We start from the raw sequence: 22,099 nt of genomic DNA, 5'->3' as shown, positions 1-22,099 counted from the left end.
TGAAGAGGACAATGTTTAATGCATTTCCTTGTTTCCTTGTTATATAGCATAATATAAATGTTTCATATGAAAAATATGACAAAAGTTCCAAATAATGAAGTACATGTTTTGAGAACAAATCCTTGTTAACCAGACCCTCAGGCCTCAGACATTTGAAGTTTTGACAGTTTTAGGTTTTCTTAGAGACAAGCCAATGTTAGTTTATTATAAATTCTGTTTATAGTCTCATATAGTTATTTCTGTTACACCAAATGTGCCGTGTATACACATTTTCACACAAATAATTAACTTGAGTAGTAATTCTGGTATGTATAGTAAATTGCATTCAAATAGCATCTGGAACAGGAAGATACAGACACTGTAATATTCAAATTAAATTAATCAAAGTAAATGACAGCTGTTTTAGTTTTTTGACAAATTGAGAAGTTGCAATTTCCAAATAAGAGCAATAAATCACCTTGTGATTTCACAATTTGTTTTCACAATTTGCTTTTAAAACTTTTTAGAACTCTGTAAGAAAAATGGCAGTGAATGTCAGTGGAAATTCCATAGCTTGTGTTTTATTTCTTAACATACTAAATTCATGAAACAACAACAAATTTGCACAACACTGTTAACCTGAGCAATGACATTAATTAGAGGCATAATAACAGCAATTCCTCAATGAACCATCTTTATCTTAACTTATTAATTGTCACATGATTTAGGCAAAAATATTTTACAGCATGGTGCACAACACTCTGGAACTTTGTTACATTATTAATTGTTATTTCAGTTAGGTTGTAGGATGCAGTGGTCTGACTAAATGTACATATCATTGTTAAATGTTCTGTTTCAAACAAGTTCGTGGTTTAAGAAGTCCCAAGGGACAAAGGCTTCAAATATCATTTCATAGTTTCCTTTACAAGACTGTAACATAGAACTTTACATACATACACAATAATATAACGAATGATGATATACATTTCATGCTCCTATGTGTGATTGTTGGAGTGTTAGGCATTACTCTGAAATGATTCCACTGCCTCACTGTTGCTGCTTGATGTCGCAGTCTGTGAAACATGGTAGGTATCTGGAAGACAAAATTTTTTTTTTTGATGAAGTTGATTCAGGTAAACAGAAAGGGTGCTTTATGTAAAATGACTTACATCTTCTTCCACGGAGTCGACTTATCAAATTTGTTCCACTGAAAGTGGAAATGCCCCCAGTTGTGCTCTATGGTAGAAATTGTGTGTAAAAGTAAGTGAATAGGTTTAGATTTTGAAATCATTTAATGAGGCAATAGTTCTGTAACTGGCTCTGTAATATCTATTTCAATTCAACAACAGGTAAAATCCACAAAATTACTAAGATAACATGCAAAATACACTCATTAGCTTGGTTATGTAATTAAAAAATAGACTTACTCTTGTTGCATTAGAGCCAGTACTTAGTGAGAGTACACTTCTTGAGAGGAGAGAACGGATCTAAACACAAAGAAATTGATGACATTCCTAACTTTATTTACAGTTTTAAAAAAAAGTTTTCTTACTGGGGAAAAAAAAACGTATATTATTTCAAGTGAGATAAGAGAATTTATTCTAAAATCTAAAGGCTAGGGTTTCTTTTTACCGGTTTCAATAGAATACTGAGCTACATGTTGTTATGTTCTTAGGTGCTGACCCTCCTACCTTATCTGTCTTTCCTGCTCCTTCCTTCCTCTGTCTTGTGTGTCTGTGGGCGTGAGTACCAACTGCGTGTACCCTCCCAGAAGCAGGCATGGATGCCCCAGTTTCTCCGTCACACCTGACCATCATCATTCATCTACTACAGTATTTAACCTGGACTCTCCTTCCACTCATCGCCTGAATGTTAATCTATGTTGTATGGTAGTGTGATCAAGGCCCCTTGCTTTTTGACCAAACCTTGCCTGTTTTTCATGTGTCCTATTCTCCTCTGCCACAGACCCAACTCCGGTGTGCCTGCAAAAGTACATGCTGACAAATCCTGCGGTGTTCTCGCCTTGTGTGTGTCTGTCCAGAAGTTGAGTCCTTTGCACCCACCCTTGTGATACATGTAACTTTGAATATTAGGAAAAGGTGATGCCTTTTAAATGGGATTATTTTGAGACCTGTGTTCTTAGCTAGCATCAAGCAACCATCAATTGTATTGCTTTTTAACTTTATGAAGTTACAAGAGTACCACAAAAAAAATGACAATGTTAAAACTTTACGGGAAATGCAAAGGAGAATAAATAAATGTGAAAAAAACATTTATTTTAGTTGTGTATTGTTTAAAAATTTTCTATTTTTCTCATCACTTTCTTTATTGCAATGCAATATATTTATTGCTTTTACTTTTCTCAATAACTTTAGCTTTTCCCATCTACAAATTGTTTTTTCCACTCCATATTTATTTTGATCTTACCATTTCTCAGTTGCTTTTGCTTTTTTTATTTCAGTTTTTTTAATTTTATTTATTTAGTGCATTTTCTTTTTCCATTTCCAAATCTGGTTTGGAATCTCCCTACAGCATGTGCTACTAGTAGCAATCAGAGTGCAATTGCTGCAACTTTTAACTTTCCAGTAAGTGAAGCTAACCACTCGATTATGCCTATCACTTGTTCAGTTGGTACAGGATGAGTGTTAAATCCTTGTTTACATTAATAATTTTTCCTCTTACAATAGGTTGGTATCTTGGCCAATATAGGATACAATACTTGGGGAAGAAGATTTGTTTCCCATATGTGTGCACCTGGGCTTTAGCAGGAGCTTTTCAATGGACACGACCTGCTGTAGTCCTCTAGCCCTAAAAATGCTACTGCTATTGTGCATTCTCAACACTGTGCAACCTCTTCTTCTGATACCAGTGTCATACTTTGCATGGCAAGAATGTGTTACGTCTTGCTGTAAAAGCTTCCAAACTTTTGCTGGAGTAAAGAAGGATTCATGTGTACGGGGATTGAAAATGCATCCTTATAAGTTTGAGTGTCAAGTGTTAACCAGGGGCTAATAGTTAGCTTCAGTGACCTAAAAGTTAAGAACGATACAGAAATTGTTAATACAAAACTTTAAACACAAATTTAGGCCCATCACTGTCTGCACCAAGAGAGTACATATTTTCTTTTAGTCTCTGATAGAGCGAGTAATCTGATTTGCAGCCATCTGTTGGGGCAGCAGCATCAGAAATTTTATTTTATTTATCTTTTTTTCTTGCTTGTTTGATCCATCTTATATTTTTCTCATTTCTGTGTCTATTCTTTGAATAATTCAAATTTACATTTCCTTCTTCATTGTCTTATTGTTTTCAGGGTTGTTCTTTTTTTGTGACAATCCGATCATCTCATATCCTTCTTGTTTGCTTAAAATCTTAGGCCCCATAGCTTCCTCCATCTTTTTTATGCTGTTTTTAAAATGTATCAGACTTAATTTTCAGCTTGGAGTTTTATACATCGGACAAAATAGAAAAAAAAGATATTGTTCTTCAAAAATAGTGACTAAAAATACATACTGCCATGGACAAAACCAGAAACAATGCTTTTTCCTTGTTATGCTACATGTGAAAGATGTAAGAATCACTCTCCGAGATATTAGCAAGTCTTTAAAAATCAACATACCTTTGAATCAAATAGTGTCCCAAACACTAAAATGAAGAAACCCTGAGGAAAATCAAGCATTTCTTAATCAAAAGTACACAAAAACTATACAAATTCAATTGAATTCCATCATTAAATTACAAATTGTTCTGTGTGCAAGTACCTGTAGTGAGTTGAAGAATGCAAAGGCAATGTGGATTCCCTCATTATCTGATGATATCATGGTTCCAACTCCCAAAGACCAGGTTAATCCAAATAAAGGAGTCAAAATGGCCACACATCTTAAGATGACTACAAGGGTATGTTTTTCATCTGGCCGGGCACTGTCTCCCATGCCTCTTCTCAGCATTTTGAACAAGACTACGATTACAATCAAAATGTTGATCAAAACTATTGCCAAGGCAGGTATCACCAAGGCCAGCAGGGCCCGTGTATCGTCCCAGTTTAACCAGCAAGCATAATCTTTTCTTATGTATTCTTTTTCCGGTGCTGTGACAGCAATAGTAATAACAGCTATAATAAGCGGACAACCATAGCCCAAAGTGAAGCCAATGGCTACCATGGTTGACTTGGACATGTGGGAGAAAACCATGACTGTTCGGTAAAACAGCAGAAGCCCGGACACAAGCATCCAAAAGAAAAGAGCAAGGTAAAAAAAGTGCATAAAAAATATTGCTGCAGAGCATTTTTCAATTGGAACATTATAGTCCTCTCCTGGATTTTCAGTGGGGTTCTTAGCAACAAATGCACCAATGATAAAACAAATGTCAGCAATCAACAGACACAGAGCAGTATTGACGATGGAAACATGACGCATGAAAGCAGTACTATTTTTCGTTATGGCTTTCCACACATATCCTTCAATAATGAGACATATTACTAAACTAGCCAGGGATATTCCAACTCCAATATAAGTGATTATATCCAAGAGGGTTCCCATTGATTGAGGAACATCTGTTGACATCAGAAGTGAGAAGGATGTAAGGTGGTTGCAGCTACAGGTTACTGTGTTGTTTGTATGGGATTCAACTTGACACCCCTTGTCATCCCAAGCACCTAGATTATCAAGGAGTGTAAAATTCCAAAAGACGCACTGTTGGTTCAGTGACAGGCTTCTATTGAAAGTGGTGTATTTCAGGGTGACATTTTGAATACTTTCACTTATTCTGACAATTACTACAGCAGCATTGATGGCATTATTGGTGTCAGTTTCATTGCTGGTGGAATTAAGGAGGTTGGTGTCGAATGAGGAGTTCCGTGTTGGCATAACATTATTAAGGGTGGAAAGAATGATGGTAGTGATAAAGACATTCATGATGCCTGTCTCTGGAATAGTAATGGAAACATTGGAATTCAATTTTTCTGCAAAAGAGTTGTTAAACACAGTTCTGTTTAGTTGGATCCGTTGAGTCTTGATTGCTAATGTTTCATTCAGTCCATCAGAGAGTCTTTCTAGTGAACCCAATAATACTGAGCTGGAATTTAAGGTTTCATTTGCATTCAGGAATTCCCAGGACTCTTTTGCATCATCAGCAATGATAACATCAACAGTGTCCAGTACATTCTGTAGAACAGATCAAATAGTTATTTACTGCCAGGATCACGATTAATAGTTAAAATATACTAAGTGGAATGCATGACTTACCTGCATGACATCTTTGCTAACAACAGTGGAAACAGTTGCAATGGTATTTACAATGTCAACAATAGTTGATATTGTTGCAGATGAATTTGAAATTTCAGTTTTTTCATCCTGGACAGTCTTACTTAGATTTGCGGCAAATTCCTTCACTTCTTCTTTAACTAAATCCTGAAACAATGAAACAGTTAAAAGAGTCATTTTTTACATCACCTTGTGCTTGTAAATTATTCTTCTTGATAAATGCAGAGATATTTATCCCCAAAAGAAAGAGCTACAAAAATGAACTATTTCTAAATAAGGCCAAAGAATGTGCAAAAAGCAAAATAGAATGAGCTGCTTTTAAGTTGAAAAAAAGCCAGAGTGGCTCATTATCCCAGTCTAGGAACCATTCAGGTTCCTCTTGGGGAAATAGTCAGTATCTCTGGATTTCTGGTGCACCAGCTGAACTACAGATATTTACAGTTTTACTCCCTGCTGCAATGCTTTTATTTTATGTAAAGCCCTTTGAATTGTTTTGTACATGAAATGTGCTATACAAATAAATTTGATTTGATTTGATTGCTACTCCTCCTTTTGCATTATATGTCAACATACCATTAATAACCAGTTCAATTAAATAAAAATGGTGTGTTTACTCCTTGTATTACTTTTCAGCTGTCTTTTACCTCTGTTGTCAAACCAGTGTTTCTACATATTATTTTTTTCTTTCTAAAGTTGCATGATATCATTGGTAAATATAGAAGATATTTAAATCTATCATTATAGCAGATTAGTGAAATGGTGAATCACCTACCTGTGACTCAATTAGTAATTCATTGATTTTGGTGACAATGCAGGTGTCCTCAACAAGTTTCCAATCTCCTGTTTTCTGACATTCTGCAGTCTTGTTACCCTGTTGACCTTCATCACACATTATGCTTGCTCTGTCACCTTCTCGTCCAATCCCATACATATCTTCATTGTCACATGTAACCACTATGAAGTATATAACTGATTAGTAAACAGGACAGTAAAACAGAAAGGATAGTATAATTACAATACTATACTATACTATTCTTACCTCCTTTGAAAACGGTCATTGTTGTCGTCTCTTTATAATCCTTAGGATCTCTAACGCTACATGTGAAAGTGTGTTTGTCTGCCTCTAATCCACTGCAGCTCTGTATTTTGTGATAATGCTTGATGCAGTTGGTTCCTTCAACGGGATCTACGGATATTTAACATTATTGTTTAAACAAAATTAAAAGTCATATCCATCTTCTCAACATGGACACATTGAGGAGTTTATATCAATAGCTCATGCTTACCTGACTGTATGGGCCCTGAACCGTTTAACCACTCAACCTGGAAAGGGGACTGAACACAACACTGAAGGGGCTCTGTTGTTTCCTCTTTGCATACAACATTAATTTTATTCTGTAGTCGCACAACAGGAGCTGGTTTGATATTTTTGTCTGTCACAGTTCCATTTTGGTATAAATAAAAATCTGTGCCTTTCAGAGTACATTCATAAAGTCCTGTAATAAAGAAAAGTTGACATTACTGATTATATCGTTATACATTAATAATACAAGAATAAAAAGCATTGCGATAGGTGGAGGTTTTTTTCTTGTCTTTCAATTAATCCATTAGCTTTGTTTGGACCACAAATGAGCTAATTCATTTGTGAGCATTAATTTGTGAATAAGCTGTTATTGTTAAAGTTAAAAGTTGAATCTTTTCCTCAACAAGTTCCTGTAACCATAGCCAGATATTTGCAGAGGTTAAATCCTTGACCATTTTAAACAAACAACAAGGAAGTAATAGCCTGCCTGAAATTCCTTTGCAGCCAGGCAAAGACTAAAGTGAAGTCAGTTAAGCAAGTTAGCTTCAAGCACAAATGCTTCAGAGGCCAGAGGGTTTCCCTAAGGCCTGCATTATTAGAGGCTGCATTTCATGTTGGAACAAGAACTTCTTTTAGCCTAGCTCATTAACAAACAAAAGCCACACAAATCAAACACACTTCAAACAGGACTACCAAAAATGGAAGTTTAACTTTTACCTGCATCATGTATATTTATGCATCACGAATCATAAGTTCTTCTTTGTATGCAAACACTAACATCCATCTTTACAATTTCCATTGGTAATCAATAGTCCAAAATAACTTTAATCAATTATTATATAGATTTTACAAATCTAAGTGGAATATCCTGGAAATCCCTATGTCTTGAAAAGACCAACACAATATTCTGAACCCAAACTACAACACAGCCTATGTGACCGTATAGTAGTAGTATAGTAGTAATATGAGAAACATAGAACCCAAATTTGTCTTCTGTATACTTGGCAAAGCTGTCAACATTCAAATTGTGTAGGGATCTTTGGTTAGTGGTTTCTGAGTAGCAAATTAAGTTGACTTTGACTTACCGATATCAGCAAGAATTACTTTGCTAACCGTAAGCGTGGACTGCCTTTCAGAAGTAGCCACTTTCAACCTCCCTTGCCTGATTTTCCGTCCTTTAAATTTCCACTCGGAGCTAGTAATCGTTCCTATATTAATGACACCAAGTTCACATATCAGCTCCATTTCTCCTCCACTATAAGTGAGCGTTGGAATTTTGACCTGGGTGGGACCTTTAGGAAGAATGAAATAGACCAGTTTGAAATTAATTTAAGTCACACAAAAATGAATAAACTAACCACTTTATACCTACTGTTGTACTTTGTAATAACTGAGCCAATGACAGGGGCAATTGGGTTCATGGCCTCTTTCAGGTTTTTATTGGCTTCAGTCAGTTGTGCTGCAACAACGTTTGATGTCCGAACAACAAAGTCTATAATAACGCTTCCCTGTCTGTAAGTACACAAAAGAAACAGTCATGATGTGGAATATGTTCAAATTCCTGACCTATTTTTTCTTTTCTCTAATCCCAAGAGTGTTGTACCTGAATCCTATCACATGGACATTAATAAATCCATCCATACTGCTATAGTGCTTCTTGAACTGCGGAAAAAAGCACACACACATATATATTTATATATGTAAGAGGGAGAGAGAGATGGAGAGAGAGTTATTGATACAAAATTAGAACACAAACCATTAAAAAACAGGATTGATTTTGTTGGAAACAATGCACTTACCACAGCATTAGTATCTGATTCAAGCTTTTTGTAGGCAGCACTCTCATTGTCGTTTAAATCTGACGTGAACTCCATGTCTAACGTAACTGATAGATTCATATCAATTGCTGTTTATATAAAAGATAAAAGAGACAAAATATGATTATCATCATCATTATTATTAATAAATGCATTTGTTCTGAGATTAGGAGAAACAAACACCAAAACAGCTACACAACTGACTTGGCAATACACATACACACAATAATGACCACTGTTAACTCCAAGCAAGCATCACACACATGAGTGGAAATTAGATTTTAAAGCATATTATATTGTGTTACATTATTATAACACAGTAAGCTATCAGTCATATATAATATGTCCCACTTCAAAGCTTATTTCACAAAATGTTGAGCTCAACAGTGCTGTTTTTTATTAAGTGAGTCAACAATATATTCTCAAGTCAACAGCAGGTGGAGCAGTTGCTGTGCTATAAGCATATCTCATCCTTAACGGCTGTGAATGCTGAAATGTCAGGTATTTTTAAGCTTGTGGAAACCACTGTTGTACAAGGAGTAGATATTCCAGTTGAGTTGAACAACATATCATTTTATCTGTCACTTCATGTTTGTAAATGAGGCAATGCATTTCATAAGTAATGAAGTCTAACACATTTCCCTCATTACCCGTATGTTAGTTAGTCCAGAGTTTAATTAGTGCAAAAACATTACAGCAGGGTGAAAGTGATAAAAAAAAAATTGGGGTTTTCTCAAAACTTTTATCTTACTAAGCATATATTAATTATAGTTTTTTTTATCTTGACAGATTTTGAAAGACTAAAAATAAAGGAAATTATTTTACAACGCTACCTGGAAGCGTGTCTGTTGCAGTTGTAGTTGCACTGGTAGCAGTTGTCCTTGTGATGGAGACAGTGGTAGTAGCTGCGGTAATGGTCGCAGTGGTAGTTGTTGTGGTAATGGTCGACGCAGGTGTGACAGTAGTAGTTGTGGTAATGGTTGGGGAGGGGATGGTGATAGTAGCCATGGTAATGTTCGGGGCAGGTGTGGTGGCAGTAGTCGGGGCAGGGGTGGTGGTAGTAGTCGTGGTAGTAATCTTGGTTATAGTCGGGGCGGGAGTGGTGGTAGTAGTCGTGATAATGGTTGGGGCAGAGGTGACGGTAGTAATCGTGTTCATGGTTGGGGCTGGAGTGGTGGTAGTAATCGTGTTCATGGTCGGGGTGGGGGTGGCAGTAGAAGTCGTGTTAATGGTTGGGGTAAGGGTGGCGGTAGTAGTCGTGGTCATGGTTGGAGCGGAGGTGGTGGTAGTTGTGTTAATTGTTGGGTCGGAGGTGATGGTAGTAATCGTGTTAATGGTTGGGGCTGGGGTGGTGGTAGTAATCGTGTTAATGGTCGGGTAGGGGGTGGCAGTAGAAGTCGTGTTGATGGTTGGGGTAAGGGTGGCGGTAGTAGTCGTGGTCATGGTTGGGGTGGAGGTGATAGTAGTGGTCATGTTAATTGTTGGGAGGGGGGTGGCAGTAGTAGTGGTGGTCATGGTTGGAGTGGGGGTGACAGTAGTAGTCGTGGTAATTGTTGGTAGGGGGGTGGCGGTAGTAGTTGTGGTCATGGTTGGAGTGGGGGTGGTGGTAGTTGTTGTGGTAATGGTCGGAACAGGGGTGATGATAGTAATCGTGTTCATGGTCGGGGCGGGGATGGTGGTAGTAGTTGTGTTGATGGTTGGGGCAGGAGTGGCGGTAGTAGTCGTGGTCATGGTTGGGGCGGGGGTGGTGGCTGTGGTGGGGACAGTGGTAGTTGTTGTATTGGCTGTGGGGGAGATAGTGATAAGTGTTGTATTATTTATCATAATGGGGATTGTGGTATTGGTTGTTGAAGGGAAAAGGGTAGTAGTCGTCATACCATTTTTGGTTTGGGATGTAATGGTTGTATTCATGGTGCGAGTAGTCAAGAGAGTGTCTGTGGTATTTTGGCTGGTTACACTCATAGCTGTAAAAGCAACAATTAAGACATATCTGTAATGAATAGTCAACGTTACAAGTTAGTAAACACAATGGATCAATATGACTTAAAATGTTATATTGAAACCAACATCGAAGTAAGTTCTAAAAGAAGACAAAGAATACACAGTAAAAGAATGAGACATTTCTTTATTAAGAAGAATTCCATATCTGTAAATGTCAAATATATTATTGCTGAATTTGAATAGGAAATTAGTGTATTAAACCAATGGGATGACAGTCTGTGAGGTTAGGTGCCATACTGTATTGTAAAAACGACATATCAGTCTGAGTTTTTATCAAAGGTTTTTCTGTTGGAGGCAAATCATTAGGCAATATCATATATTTGCATTGCTAATCAAATTGAACTTAGCTATATTCCCAATTAATTACTAGGATGACCAGCATGTTTTGGACTGCCTTAATGTGTAATTTTTTTGCTTCCCAAATTCCTGTAACATTTGGCCCTAAAGGCCCAAGAAACACATGATCTAATCCTGTACTTACTCTGGAAGACATTACCTTACCCCAAAGAGTTGCCATGAAGAACCAGGGAATTAATATATTACCCTCTTCGGGTAATTACGGTTGTGGTATTCATACATGTGCAACTGAAGTTGTGTTGGTTTGAGTATGCAAAGATCACTAAATGACCTGTTAATGCTTAAAATATAGAAATAAATCACTTGCAGTAATTAGTTTTTAAAAATATGAAATATATTCTATATTTTCGTACAGGCCCATGTGATGGGTCTTGTTATTCAAACATTCATACACAGGTTGAAGGGGTAGCCAAATACTACCATGACTAAAAAGGATGTAGAACTTATTACACTTAATTTTTGTTGCAATAAATTTGGTAGTCCTCCAGGTGAGCACATCCATGGTCTTAACATCTGTATTAGTGACTCATAATGGTAAGGCTGTTATTTACTCCCTGCTTTTTTCTGATTTTATTAATTAGAAACGAAAATGTAATTTCCTTATCTAGATTTTCAATTTCAGTCTAGCTAATAATAATATGACTTATTATGCACTACTACAAACAAACAAACAAAAAAGTAATCATTACTTAAAAGCCTTTACCTGCTGTTGTTGCAGCAGTAGTCATGTTCATGCCTGTTGTGGAACCATGCGTTGAATCTGAAGTAAAACATATGTGTAAGGTTAAAATTTGGCTCCCCCTACAGTTCTGGGATATACCATCACTGCCATTAAAACAGCTTATGTAGAACAACCTACAAGTAAATGCATTTGGTTGAATTAAGGTGTTGTAGTGTCTGACTGTGTTGTAGCAATAATTTCTTAATCTTCAAAGACAATTTAGAAGAAGAAATGTTGATGCAAGCATAATAAACAAAATCATTGAAAGGCAGTTTGTGATATGTAGGCTAATAATTCCACTTAAGCACACACTTTTTGTTGCTGGGAGTGTGGTAGTTGTTGTTGTATTGATATCTGTTGAAGGAAAGATTGTTGAATCTGAAAAGACATCTTCAAAACAATGTCAAATATTTGATGTTGTTTTCATCTGGTGAAAGATGAGACTATTTGATGGAGAAATCCCAAGTTACAACAGTTTTTACAGCAGCTGGGTGCATCAAATTAAAATTTATTAAGCATGTTCAATGGTACTACAGTGTTCTCTGAAATTTATTTCTGTCATTTTGTTAGAAGGGGTAGATGTAGCTAGTCTGAAGGACTGTGGTTAGTTAGGTGATTCATACAGAATTTGTGTCATATACAGTCACCCACAATTGAGTTGGAACACCTCAGAAAAACTCATGAGAATTTTTTCAAACTTTAAAAATTATTTACTATAAGGTGTCAAAGATCCATGGCTAATATTTCTTCTTTGCAACAAAGTTTTGTGTGTGCCTCTGCAGTATTAATTCCACATCCTCAACACCATTTGATTACTGTGGATACAATTTTTACACATTCAAGAAAGACTTAAAAATCTGCTGACAAAGATTGTCCATTTGTATATATCGACATGGAGAATAAATTGGACAGCTGGTTAATGAAGTTTGGGTCTTTACACAGTAACCAAATTTGTATGAAAATGTGTGATTCAGTTTGCTAAAACCACATGATGAGGACATTTTATCAGGCCCAAATCAACCCCAATAACCACTTTTGAGGTTATTTAAAGATTTGCAGTCTCTGCAGTCGTCTTTTTGGAAATATAATGTAATTGTTCATATACAATGTATATATAATGTAATATGTTCAAGTAAGAACATTCAGAAATAGCTGGAGGAGCTGCAGGGAGATGTTCAAAGAATTATAGTGGAATTATAATGCTGGTGTGTAAAAATAATTTATATAGTTGTTTCTTTTTGTTCACTGATTAAGTGCTGTCTCACATGTTGGTGATGTAGAGGGGGTTGTAACTGGACAAGCTGTTTGGTCTGTAAAGTAGAAAGAAGTAATATTAGAAAATGTGAGCTAATAATTAAAACATGAACATGTTATGTACATTTTTTTAGGGAGAAAAACTGATTTACAGCATTCAGCAATATTTATCCTGACATTACCATATCAAAGTGAAAGTTTTACTTTAACCCCATATCAAAGTTTGAAAGGCAAAAAAGTCATGAAGTTTCACACAATTTTAAATGCTTCCATGATTAAGTAAATCAATCATTAAACGGCTGAATCCACCAATTATTAACTCCTCTTCAGAGAGTTGTTCGTGTTTCTCCAACACTCAGAACTCCCATGATTCAAGGGCTTCTTTAAAACGCTTCTCTCTTTTTTTGGTTCTAAGTCAAATGTGCCAGTGAGTTAGTACTAATGGGACACATCTAAAGATGCCACAAAAAAGTCAGGAAGATATGCAGAGAAATAAGAGGAATGATACAAAAAAATACTAAATAAAACATTAAAATAAATTTGGAAAAACTGAACACCTCTTTGAATGTAGAATGTATGAGGAAGTAAATGACTTGGAAACATGAAGACCTATGATTTGTATATAGCCATAACACCTACTTTGTTGCACTAACTGACAGTAACGCCCATCTGTGGTAATGGCTGTAAGGCACCCACATGTATTGTTTCCATAACCATCACATTTCCCATAGATGGTACACTTGTCACACGGCCAGAGGTAGCCATTCTCACAGCGACATTTGTACCCAGAGCCATCAGGGCTGCAAACTTAAAAGAACAGCACATTTGCGCTTAGAAAAAAACAATGGTCAAATATAAAATAAAGGAAAAATCATACCAGCTCAGGGATGAAATGTTTGATCCTACCTGTTGTAATATCGGCATCTGATATGTTTATATGAGAGCTGATCTGGAGAGGGAAAGTGGTATTTTTGAGAGTGCTTCTCAGTTGGGTTGAGTCAGTTGTGTTGAGCTCAATGACAATTTGGTATTCATGAACAGCTGAAGGAACTGTTAAAAGAGGGTATCGTTAAAATGCAGTAAAATGAGAGCAGGGACACAGTTAGTTTGTGCATGTGAACTCTGGTCTCTACCTAAAGATCATTTATTTGATGCAGATCACAGATTCTTACCAGTGAATATTATCTTAATTCCTGTGATGTTGATTGCTGAGCTGGCTCTGACAGGAAAACTCATGCTCCCAACAGTGTCTTTCAACTCTTCAAGCAGTGCCATGTTGCTGACTCTGACTTCAATCTCAATGATGTATTCATACAGCTCTTCAGGTTCTGGAAAGCAAAGAAATTAAACATTAAAAGCACATACTATCATGATCAGAGATACAATTTGTATATATAAATATCACAATGTACGAGAAATTTTAAAGTCTACCACTAAGAAAAGGACCTAAATAAACAGACAAAGAGCATTATAGGAAACCATCACCTGTCTTTAGCTGGCAGTACTGCCCACTCGATGGAATATTCTTAATGCACCCACAAGTGTTGCCAATGATGTCATCACAGGCTCCATATGTAATACAGTTTGTATGTGACCAAAAATATTGATCTTCACATCTGCACTGGTAGTTGGTACCATTTGGGTAACAAACTGAAAAATAATCATAAAAAAGAAAGAGAAAACATAATTATTGTATTCATAGGGGAAAACTGTGGATGAAATTCTACACTTTAGAAAGAACAGCACATTTACGCTGGGAAAAAAAACAATGTTCAAATATAACACAAGGGAACAAATCCCATCAGCTGAGTAATGAAATATTTGTTCCTACTTGTAGTAATATCAGCATGTGCGATGTTTACATGAGAGCTGATTTGGAGAGGGAAAGTGGTATTTTTGAGAGTGCTTCTCAGTTGGGTCGAGTCAGTTGTGTTGAGCTCAATGACAATTTGGTATTCATAAACAGCTGGAGGAACTGTTAAAAGAGGACACGGTTAGTAACATTTTTTTTAGTTTGACCCATAGTGGCACTTGACAATTTCCATATACTGAAAACAGTAATGCGGTATTTTCTCCTCTATTTTAACACTGCAAAAGATCAAGCATGAATTGCCTTGTTCACTTTTCTCATGAATACAGTTAAAATGAGTCCAAGGATACATTTAGTTTGTGCATGTGAACTCTGGTCTCTACCTAAATTTCCTTTATTTGATGCAGATCACAGATTCTTACCAGTGAATATTATGTCAATTCCTGTGATGTTGATTGCTGAGCTGACTCTGACAGGAAAACTCATGCTCCCAACAGTGTCTTTCAACTGTTCAATAAGTGCCATGTTGCTGACTCTGACTTCAATCTCAATTATGTATTCATACAGCTCTTCAGGTTCTGGAAAGCAGAGAAATTAAACATTAAAAGCACATACTATCATGATCAGAGATAAAATTTGTATATATAAATATCACAATGCATGAGAAATTTTAAAGTCGACCTCTAAGAAAAGGACCTAAATAAACATACAGAGAGCATTATAGGAGACCATTACCTGTCTTTAGCTGGCAGTACTGCCCACTCGATGGAATATTCTTGATGCATCCACAAGTTTTGCCAATGATGTCATCACAGGCTCCATATGTAATACAGTTTGTATGTAACCAAAAATATTGATCCTCACATCTGCACTGATAGTTGGTACCATTTGGATAACAAACTGAAAAATAATTATAAAAAAAAAACGAGAAAACATAATTATTGTACACATAGGGGGAAACTGTGGATGAAATTCTACACTTTAGAAAGAACAGCACATTTACGCTGAGAAAAACAATGTTCAAATATAACACACGGGATCAAATCCTACCAGCTGAGTAATGAAATATTTGTTGCTACCTGTTGTAATATCAGCATGTGAGATGTTTACATGAGAGCTGATTTGGAGAGGGAAAGTGGTATTTTTGAGAGTGCTTCTCAGTTGGGTCGAGTCAGTTGTGTTGAGCTCAATGACAATTTGGTATTCATAAACAGCTGGAGGAACTGTTAAAAGAGGACACGGTTAGTAACATTTTTTTTAGTTTGACCCATAGTGGCACTTGACAATTTCCATATATTGAAAACAGTAATGCGGTATTTTCTCCTCTATTTTAACACTGCAAAAGATCAAGCATGAATTGCCTTGTTCACTTTTCTCATGAATACAGTTAAAATGAGTCCAAGGATACATTTAGTTTGTGCATGTGAACTCTGGTCTCTACCTAAATTTCCTTTACTTGATGCAGATCACAGATTCTTACCAGTGAATATTATGTCAATTCCTGTGATGTTGATTGCTGAGCTGACTCTGACAGGAAAACTCATGCTCCCAACAGTGTCTTTCAACTGTTCAATAAGTGCCATGTTGCTGACTCTGACTTCAATCTCAATTATGTATTCATACAGCTCTTCAGGTTCTGGAAAGCAGAGAAATTAAACATTAAAAGCACATACTATCATGATCAGAGATAAAATTTGTATATATAAATATCACAATGCATGAGAAATTTTAAAGTCGACCTCTAAGAAAAGGACCTAAATAAACATAAAGAGAGCATTATAGGAGACCATTACCTGTCTTTAGCTGGCAGTACTGCCCACTCGATGGAATATTCTTGATGCATCCACAAGTTTTGCCAATGATGTCATCACAGGCTCCATATGTAATACAGTTTGTATGTGACCAAAAATATTGATCCTCACATCTGCACTGATAGTTGGTACCATTTGGATAACAAACTGAAAAATAATTATTAAAAAAAACGAGAAAACATAATTATTGTACACATAGGGGGAAACTGTGGATGAAATTCTACACTTTAGAAAGAACAGCACATTTACGCTGAGAAAAACAATGTTCAAATATAACACACGATATCAAATCCTACCAGCTGAGTAATGAAATATTTGTTGCTACCTGTTGTAATATCAGCATGTGAGATGTTTACATGAGAGCTGATTTGGAGAGGGAAAGTGGTATTTTTGAGAGTGCTTCTCAGTTGGGTCGAGTCAGTTGTGTTGAGCTCAATGACAATTTGGTATTCATAAACAGCTGGAGGAACTGTTAAAAGAGGACACAGTTAGTAACATTTTTTTTATTTTGACCCGTAGTGGCATTTGACAATTTCCATATACTGAAAACAGTAATGCGGTATTTTTTCCTCTATTTTAACACTGCAAAAGATCAAGCATGAATTGCCTTGTTCACTTTTCTCATGAATGCAGTTAAAATGAGTCCAAGGATACAGTTAGTTTGTGCATGTGAACTCTGGTCTCTACCTAAAAAACCTTTATTTGATGCAGATCACAGATTCTTACCAGTGAATATTATGTCAATTCCTGTGATATTGATTACTGAGCTGACTCTGACAGGAAAGCTCATGCTCCCAACAGTGTCTTTCAACTGTTCAATCAGTGCCATGTTGCTGACTCTGACTTCAATCTCAATGATGTATTCATACAGCTCTTCAGGTTCTGGAAAGCAAAGAAATGAAACATTAAAAGCACATACTCTAACTATAAGAAATACAATTTGTATATATAAATAGCACAATGCATGAGAAATTTTAAAGTCTACCTCTAAGAATATGACCTAAATAAACATACAAAAAGCATTATAGGAGACTATCACCTGTCTTTAGCTGGCAGTACTGCCCACTGGATGGAATATTCTTGATACACCCACAAGTGTTGCCAATGATCTCATCACAGGCTCCATATGTAATACAGTTTGTATGTGACCAAAAATATTGATCTTCACATCTGCACTGGTAGTTGGTACCATTTGGGTAACAGACTATAAAATAATGATAAAAAGAACATGAAGACATATTTATTGTACACATAGGGAGAAACTGAGGATGTTTTTAGAAAACACAACAATGAGTTTTTCATTTACATACTGTTTGGTCTTAATAGAGTCCATGCTGGTTTATTCATTGCAGCATGTTTCTAATATTTGACTTCTCGTTAAACTTTAACTTAAGCATGTGTGCAAAGACTTTGAGCATGTTCTTTGTGAGAAAAAACCCTGGGGGCTATGCTGATATTAAGTAAATATATTTCTTGTTGTAATGATTTCTTGTCCAGCACGTTTGGGAACAATTTCTATTCTGGTCAAATTCTGACATTAAGTTAAAAATTATAAAGATTTTTTACTTTGTGTTTTTTGACAGATTTATGCATAAATAGAAAAGCGGTTAGGCTGCACAAATTCGATACAGTAAAAAATTTTTTAACCCAATGTTTTGTTTTCACTAATGTTTTCTGCTTTAACAAAAAGCCAGTATAAGTATTCAGACTTCTCATATTTTTCTACATTTTATTTAAGTTTTTGGTATGATATGGTATGGTTTCTTGAGTGGGAATAAAATTAAAAATAGCTCCAGTTAAGACATAACACAATATTTAATGTGGCCCTGTCTCTACCTTTTCTAATTTCAACATTGAAGATGTTGTCTTTATATAAAGTTGAAATTATTTGCGATGTTATCTATTATTTTTCATCACAACACAATGAAGTGAAAGCGTACTATCCAAAAAAATCCGCACTCCAGAAGAAATACTATATGAAGCAGTTTAACAGGGATGCCATTAAACTGCTTTGTACAGTGGTTTTGTTCCTCAAGAATTATTCTACACTTTGATCTGGCAAACATACGGGGCATGTTAAGCTAAAAACTTAAAAAAAAAAAGCAATTCCAGCAGAATTAATTGTTAAAGGACAAGACCGTTTTTTTGACATTGGGCCCTTGATTTCACATTATAACATGATGTTCTACTCACCCCTGCTTGTTGTTGGTAATTTGGAGCTGTTCCGAAGATATTCGAGAGGCGTCTGGCTGCTCTCTTGAGATATTCGGCAATGAAACGGTTTCCTATGGGCAAGCTTATACAGGCACAAACTATGCTGTTTATAATTTATTAATTACTTTACACTAGCACTGATAACGTGGAGGTGCGTCGCTTACTTAAAAAAATCCGGATTACTGTAATTTTGAATTTTTGTCGTAAAGTGGGTCTGTGGGCTGTCTGTGGTAGTAGCACGATGATGACGTCAGTAACACCCACTTTACGACAAAAATTCAAAATTACAGTAACCTGGATTTTTTTAAGTAAGCGACGCACCTCCACGTTATCAGTGCTAGTGTACAGTAATTAATAAATTATAAACAGCATAGTTTGTGCCTGTATAACATTGCCCATAGGAAACCGTTTCATGGCCGAATATCTCAAGAGAGCAGCCAGACGCCTCTCGAATATCTTCGGAACAGCTCCAAATTACCAACAACAAGCAGGGGTGAGTAGAACATCATGTTATAATGTAAAATCAAGGGCCCAATGTCAAAAAAACGGTCTTGTCCTTTAAGTACACTTAAAATATATTATAGCTTGAAAAGATTTTATTTTTATTGGTGAAGAAATAGAAATGTAACAAAGGTTATAGGTATTCTTATGAATAACTATTAAGTCTTCCTGTGTTGAAATTATATTCATAAGAGAAAATAGAAATCAACAACTAAATATTAACAGAGAATCATCATGAATCAATTTTATGGAATTAAGTACTGTGGGCAAACATATAACATAATATTGTACACTCAAGTGCAACTGTTGCACAAATTATACCTCAAGGTTTATTTTTCAAATGACGCTTAACTCTTACCCGTTGTGACATAAATGTGTGTGACATTCACGGTTGGGCCCAAGGTCATGATAAAGCTGCCAGTGTCCAGGAGGTTCCTTATGTAGTCCACTGTACTGACATCTGTTAGATTCAGCTCCAAATCAACCTCATAATTAGCTTGAGCTGCAAGCTCTGTAAAATAATTCCAACATAATTTTTTTGTTCACTCCATAGCACGTATATACAAAATATACAAAAATACATACAATTCAAAGTGCTTTCCATAAAATCAAAGCATTATAGCGGGGAGTGGAAGAAGCAATAGAAATTCATAAAAATAAAGTTGTGTATCGTCTGCATAACTGGGATAATTGATGTTAAAGTTCTGTAAAATCTGACCCAAAGGGAGCATATACAAGTTAAATAGAAGAGGTCCAAGAATTGACCCCTGAGGGACTCCACAAGTCATGGCCACTCGCTCAAATTCATAGCTTCCAATTGTAACAAAATAACTCTGGCCAAGTAGGACCTGAACCAGTTAAGGACCGCTCCAGAAAGTCTAATCCATTTTTCCAGTCTATGCAACAGGATTATATGATCTACAGTATCACACGCAGCGCTGAGATCCAACAGAACCGGGACTGAAACATAACCAGAATAAGTATTCAACCTGATGTCGTTAAAACTTTGACCAGAGCTTTTTCAGTGCTGTGATGAAGTCAGAAGCCTGATTGAAAGTTATCAAGATTTCCACTTTCACTCAGAAAGTTGAGTTGGTTAAATACAACTTTCTCAATAATCTTGGATATAAAAGAGTGGTTAGAGACAGGTCTGTGGTTGTTCATCATAGAGGCGTATAGAGTTCTCTTCTTTATGCTTAATGGCAGCTGTCTTTAGTGACTCGGGAAAAATGCCTAATGCCAGTGAGCTGTTAACCCATTTAGGCCTAAGACGCCTGGAAAAGAATGCCTTTAAAACCTATGGGCGATTTCAGAAAGATCCCCTAAAACCTGAAATTTTCTGGAAATTCAGCAATTGTGTCAACGCCTACTAAATGATTGATTTCTCAGCCTCTGTAGCAGATAGAAACAAAATTCAAAAAATATTTGAGAGCTTACACCTGTGGCTTTCTTTGGAAATTGAGTTTATTTACATACACCTTCACGAAAATAGAAAATGTAAAAAGTAAAGTGCAGGAACAGCACTATTTTCAATAAAAAACCCAGTAATAAAATGAAATAAAAAGTCAAGTGCAGATACAGAGCTATTTTCAATTAGAAAACAGTAATAAAATAAAATAAAATTTAATTTAATTTTATATTTAAATTATTTATTTATCTATTTATTTTATCGCCAGAAATCTCTTTGTACTGGCAGCACAAGGAGTCCCATGCCCATGCACATTCCAATAAACGTTTTCATCTCCGGCACAGTTACGTGTGACCACCTTGCCATCTTTGCTCAAGCTGGAGTCTGATGTACCTGCTCACTGTATCTATTCGTCTCGGAAACGAGATGCACCCAAAGCTCCTCAGTAAAAATATGATTAAATGCCTGCAACAGTGTGGCATCTGCAGGTAAATCGACTTTCACCCCCGGTGTGCGGTTGAAATCTCTCCGTCGATTACGGTGGTAATTGTCAGTCTTCCACTCACTTTCAAACCCTTCAAAATCATCCTCAAACATATGTGCTAGCCATAAATCTCCATCAATTGGGTCAGCACGTTCTTCAGCATCATCAAAGCCAAGAAACTCCTCACAATCGCTACCGTCTGAAATGTCTTCCCACTGAAAGTCCTCCATGCTTTGTTCGATGAAACTTAACTTTTTTTTTCTTTTTTTCGATGTAACTTAACTTCAAAACAATGACACGAGGAACATGACGACACTCTCACGTGTCTATTATAATGCATTTAATTGGTGCAGAGGTCAATAATTGGTGCAAAACTACCTTATACATGAAAAAAGACGTGTATGCTTTCCCGGCCTTAAAGGTAGAATAACGCAACAGCGCCCCTGGCTTTAAAGGTAGAAATGCGGCAATGCTTTCCCGGCCTCAATAGGTTAACTATTTGTAGGAGATCACTTTATACTGAGGTAAAATCAGTTTTTAAAAAGTCGGATGGTATTATGCCCAGAGTGCAAGTTGCTGATTTCAGATGCCGAACGGTTTCCTCAGAGTATAATAACATCAGAGTTATTTCTAGTTTTTAGCTTTCTTGTTTGTCTGTGTGACGTGAACATTCAATTGTTTTGATTTTTTGGCTAAAAAAGTTGGCAAATTGGTTGCATTTCTCAGTGGAGAGGTCTGCTTTTGACTGTTTAGGAGGATTTGTGAGTTTTTCAATCATAGCAAACAGAGTTGGAGAATTGTTGATATTCTTATTAATCATTTCAGATAAATGCAGCTGTCTGGCCTTACACAGCTCATTATTATAACTACGCAGGCTTTGTTTGTACAGCTCATAGTGAATCTGAAGTTTTGTTTTCCTCCACTTAGGTTCAGTTTTCCTGCATTCTCTTTTCAGGTTTTTAACCGTAGTGGTGTTTCTCCATGGTGTTTTCTGTTTGCTCAAGGTGCTCTTGATTCTTATCGGTGCAACAGCTTCCATTACATTCAAAATGTTCAAGTTGAAATGATCCAGTAGCCCGTCAACTGACTCTGCGCTCATAGTTGGTAACATAGCTATGGCCTCCCTAAACTGAGCACTTGTTTTCTCATTAATGTACCTCTTCTTAACTGAAAAGCTGGTT

General features: G+C 36.2%; 1 protein-coding gene across 1 annotated transcript in view; it reads right to left on the bottom strand.

Annotated features, from left to right (window-relative positions):
* Positions 1 to 330: 330 nt before the first annotated feature.
* Positions 331 to 22,099, bottom strand: part of LOC142375689 (uncharacterized) — a 34,281-nt gene continuing 12,512 nt past the window's right edge. The window contains exons 4-33 of the mRNA XM_075459830.1: positions 19,385 to 19,537; positions 17,351 to 17,515; positions 17,038 to 17,193; positions 16,637 to 16,780; positions 16,294 to 16,458; positions 15,981 to 16,136; positions 15,580 to 15,723; positions 15,236 to 15,400; positions 14,923 to 15,078; positions 14,522 to 14,665; positions 14,176 to 14,340; positions 13,863 to 14,018; positions 13,597 to 13,740; positions 13,330 to 13,497; positions 12,702 to 12,746; positions 11,419 to 11,616; positions 9,191 to 10,321; positions 8,340 to 8,446; positions 8,144 to 8,202; positions 7,913 to 8,052; positions 7,626 to 7,832; positions 6,524 to 6,733; positions 6,277 to 6,423; positions 6,010 to 6,191; positions 5,220 to 5,384; positions 3,738 to 5,138; positions 3,596 to 3,637; positions 1,407 to 1,466; positions 1,149 to 1,215; positions 331 to 1,072 (exon numbers count right to left, since the gene is read on the bottom strand). Of these exons, the coding sequence (XP_075315945.1) occupies positions 996 to 1,072; positions 1,149 to 1,215; positions 1,407 to 1,466; positions 3,596 to 3,637; positions 3,738 to 5,138; positions 5,220 to 5,384; positions 6,010 to 6,191; positions 6,277 to 6,423; positions 6,524 to 6,733; positions 7,626 to 7,832; positions 7,913 to 8,052; positions 8,144 to 8,202; positions 8,340 to 8,446; positions 9,191 to 10,321; positions 11,419 to 11,616; positions 12,702 to 12,746; positions 13,330 to 13,497; positions 13,597 to 13,740; positions 13,863 to 14,018; positions 14,176 to 14,340; positions 14,522 to 14,665; positions 14,923 to 15,078; positions 15,236 to 15,400; positions 15,580 to 15,723; positions 15,981 to 16,136; positions 16,294 to 16,458; positions 16,637 to 16,780; positions 17,038 to 17,193; positions 17,351 to 17,515; positions 19,385 to 19,537 (6,419 nt within the window). The 3' untranslated portion in view covers positions 331 to 995. The remainder of the gene's footprint in view (positions 1,073 to 1,148; positions 1,216 to 1,406; positions 1,467 to 3,595; positions 3,638 to 3,737; positions 5,139 to 5,219; positions 5,385 to 6,009; positions 6,192 to 6,276; positions 6,424 to 6,523; positions 6,734 to 7,625; positions 7,833 to 7,912; positions 8,053 to 8,143; positions 8,203 to 8,339; positions 8,447 to 9,190; positions 10,322 to 11,418; positions 11,617 to 12,701; positions 12,747 to 13,329; positions 13,498 to 13,596; positions 13,741 to 13,862; positions 14,019 to 14,175; positions 14,341 to 14,521; positions 14,666 to 14,922; positions 15,079 to 15,235; positions 15,401 to 15,579; positions 15,724 to 15,980; positions 16,137 to 16,293; positions 16,459 to 16,636; positions 16,781 to 17,037; positions 17,194 to 17,350; positions 17,516 to 19,384; positions 19,538 to 22,099) is intronic.

This window comes from Odontesthes bonariensis, chromosome 24 (genome assembly GCF_027942865.1).
Source record: "Odontesthes bonariensis isolate fOdoBon6 chromosome 24, fOdoBon6.hap1, whole genome shotgun sequence".
Lineage (NCBI taxonomy): Eukaryota > Metazoa > Chordata > Actinopteri > Atheriniformes > Atherinopsidae > Odontesthes > Odontesthes bonariensis.
The sequence above is the reverse complement of the archived record's forward strand: the minus strand, read 5'-3'. Positions and strand labels throughout refer to the sequence as shown.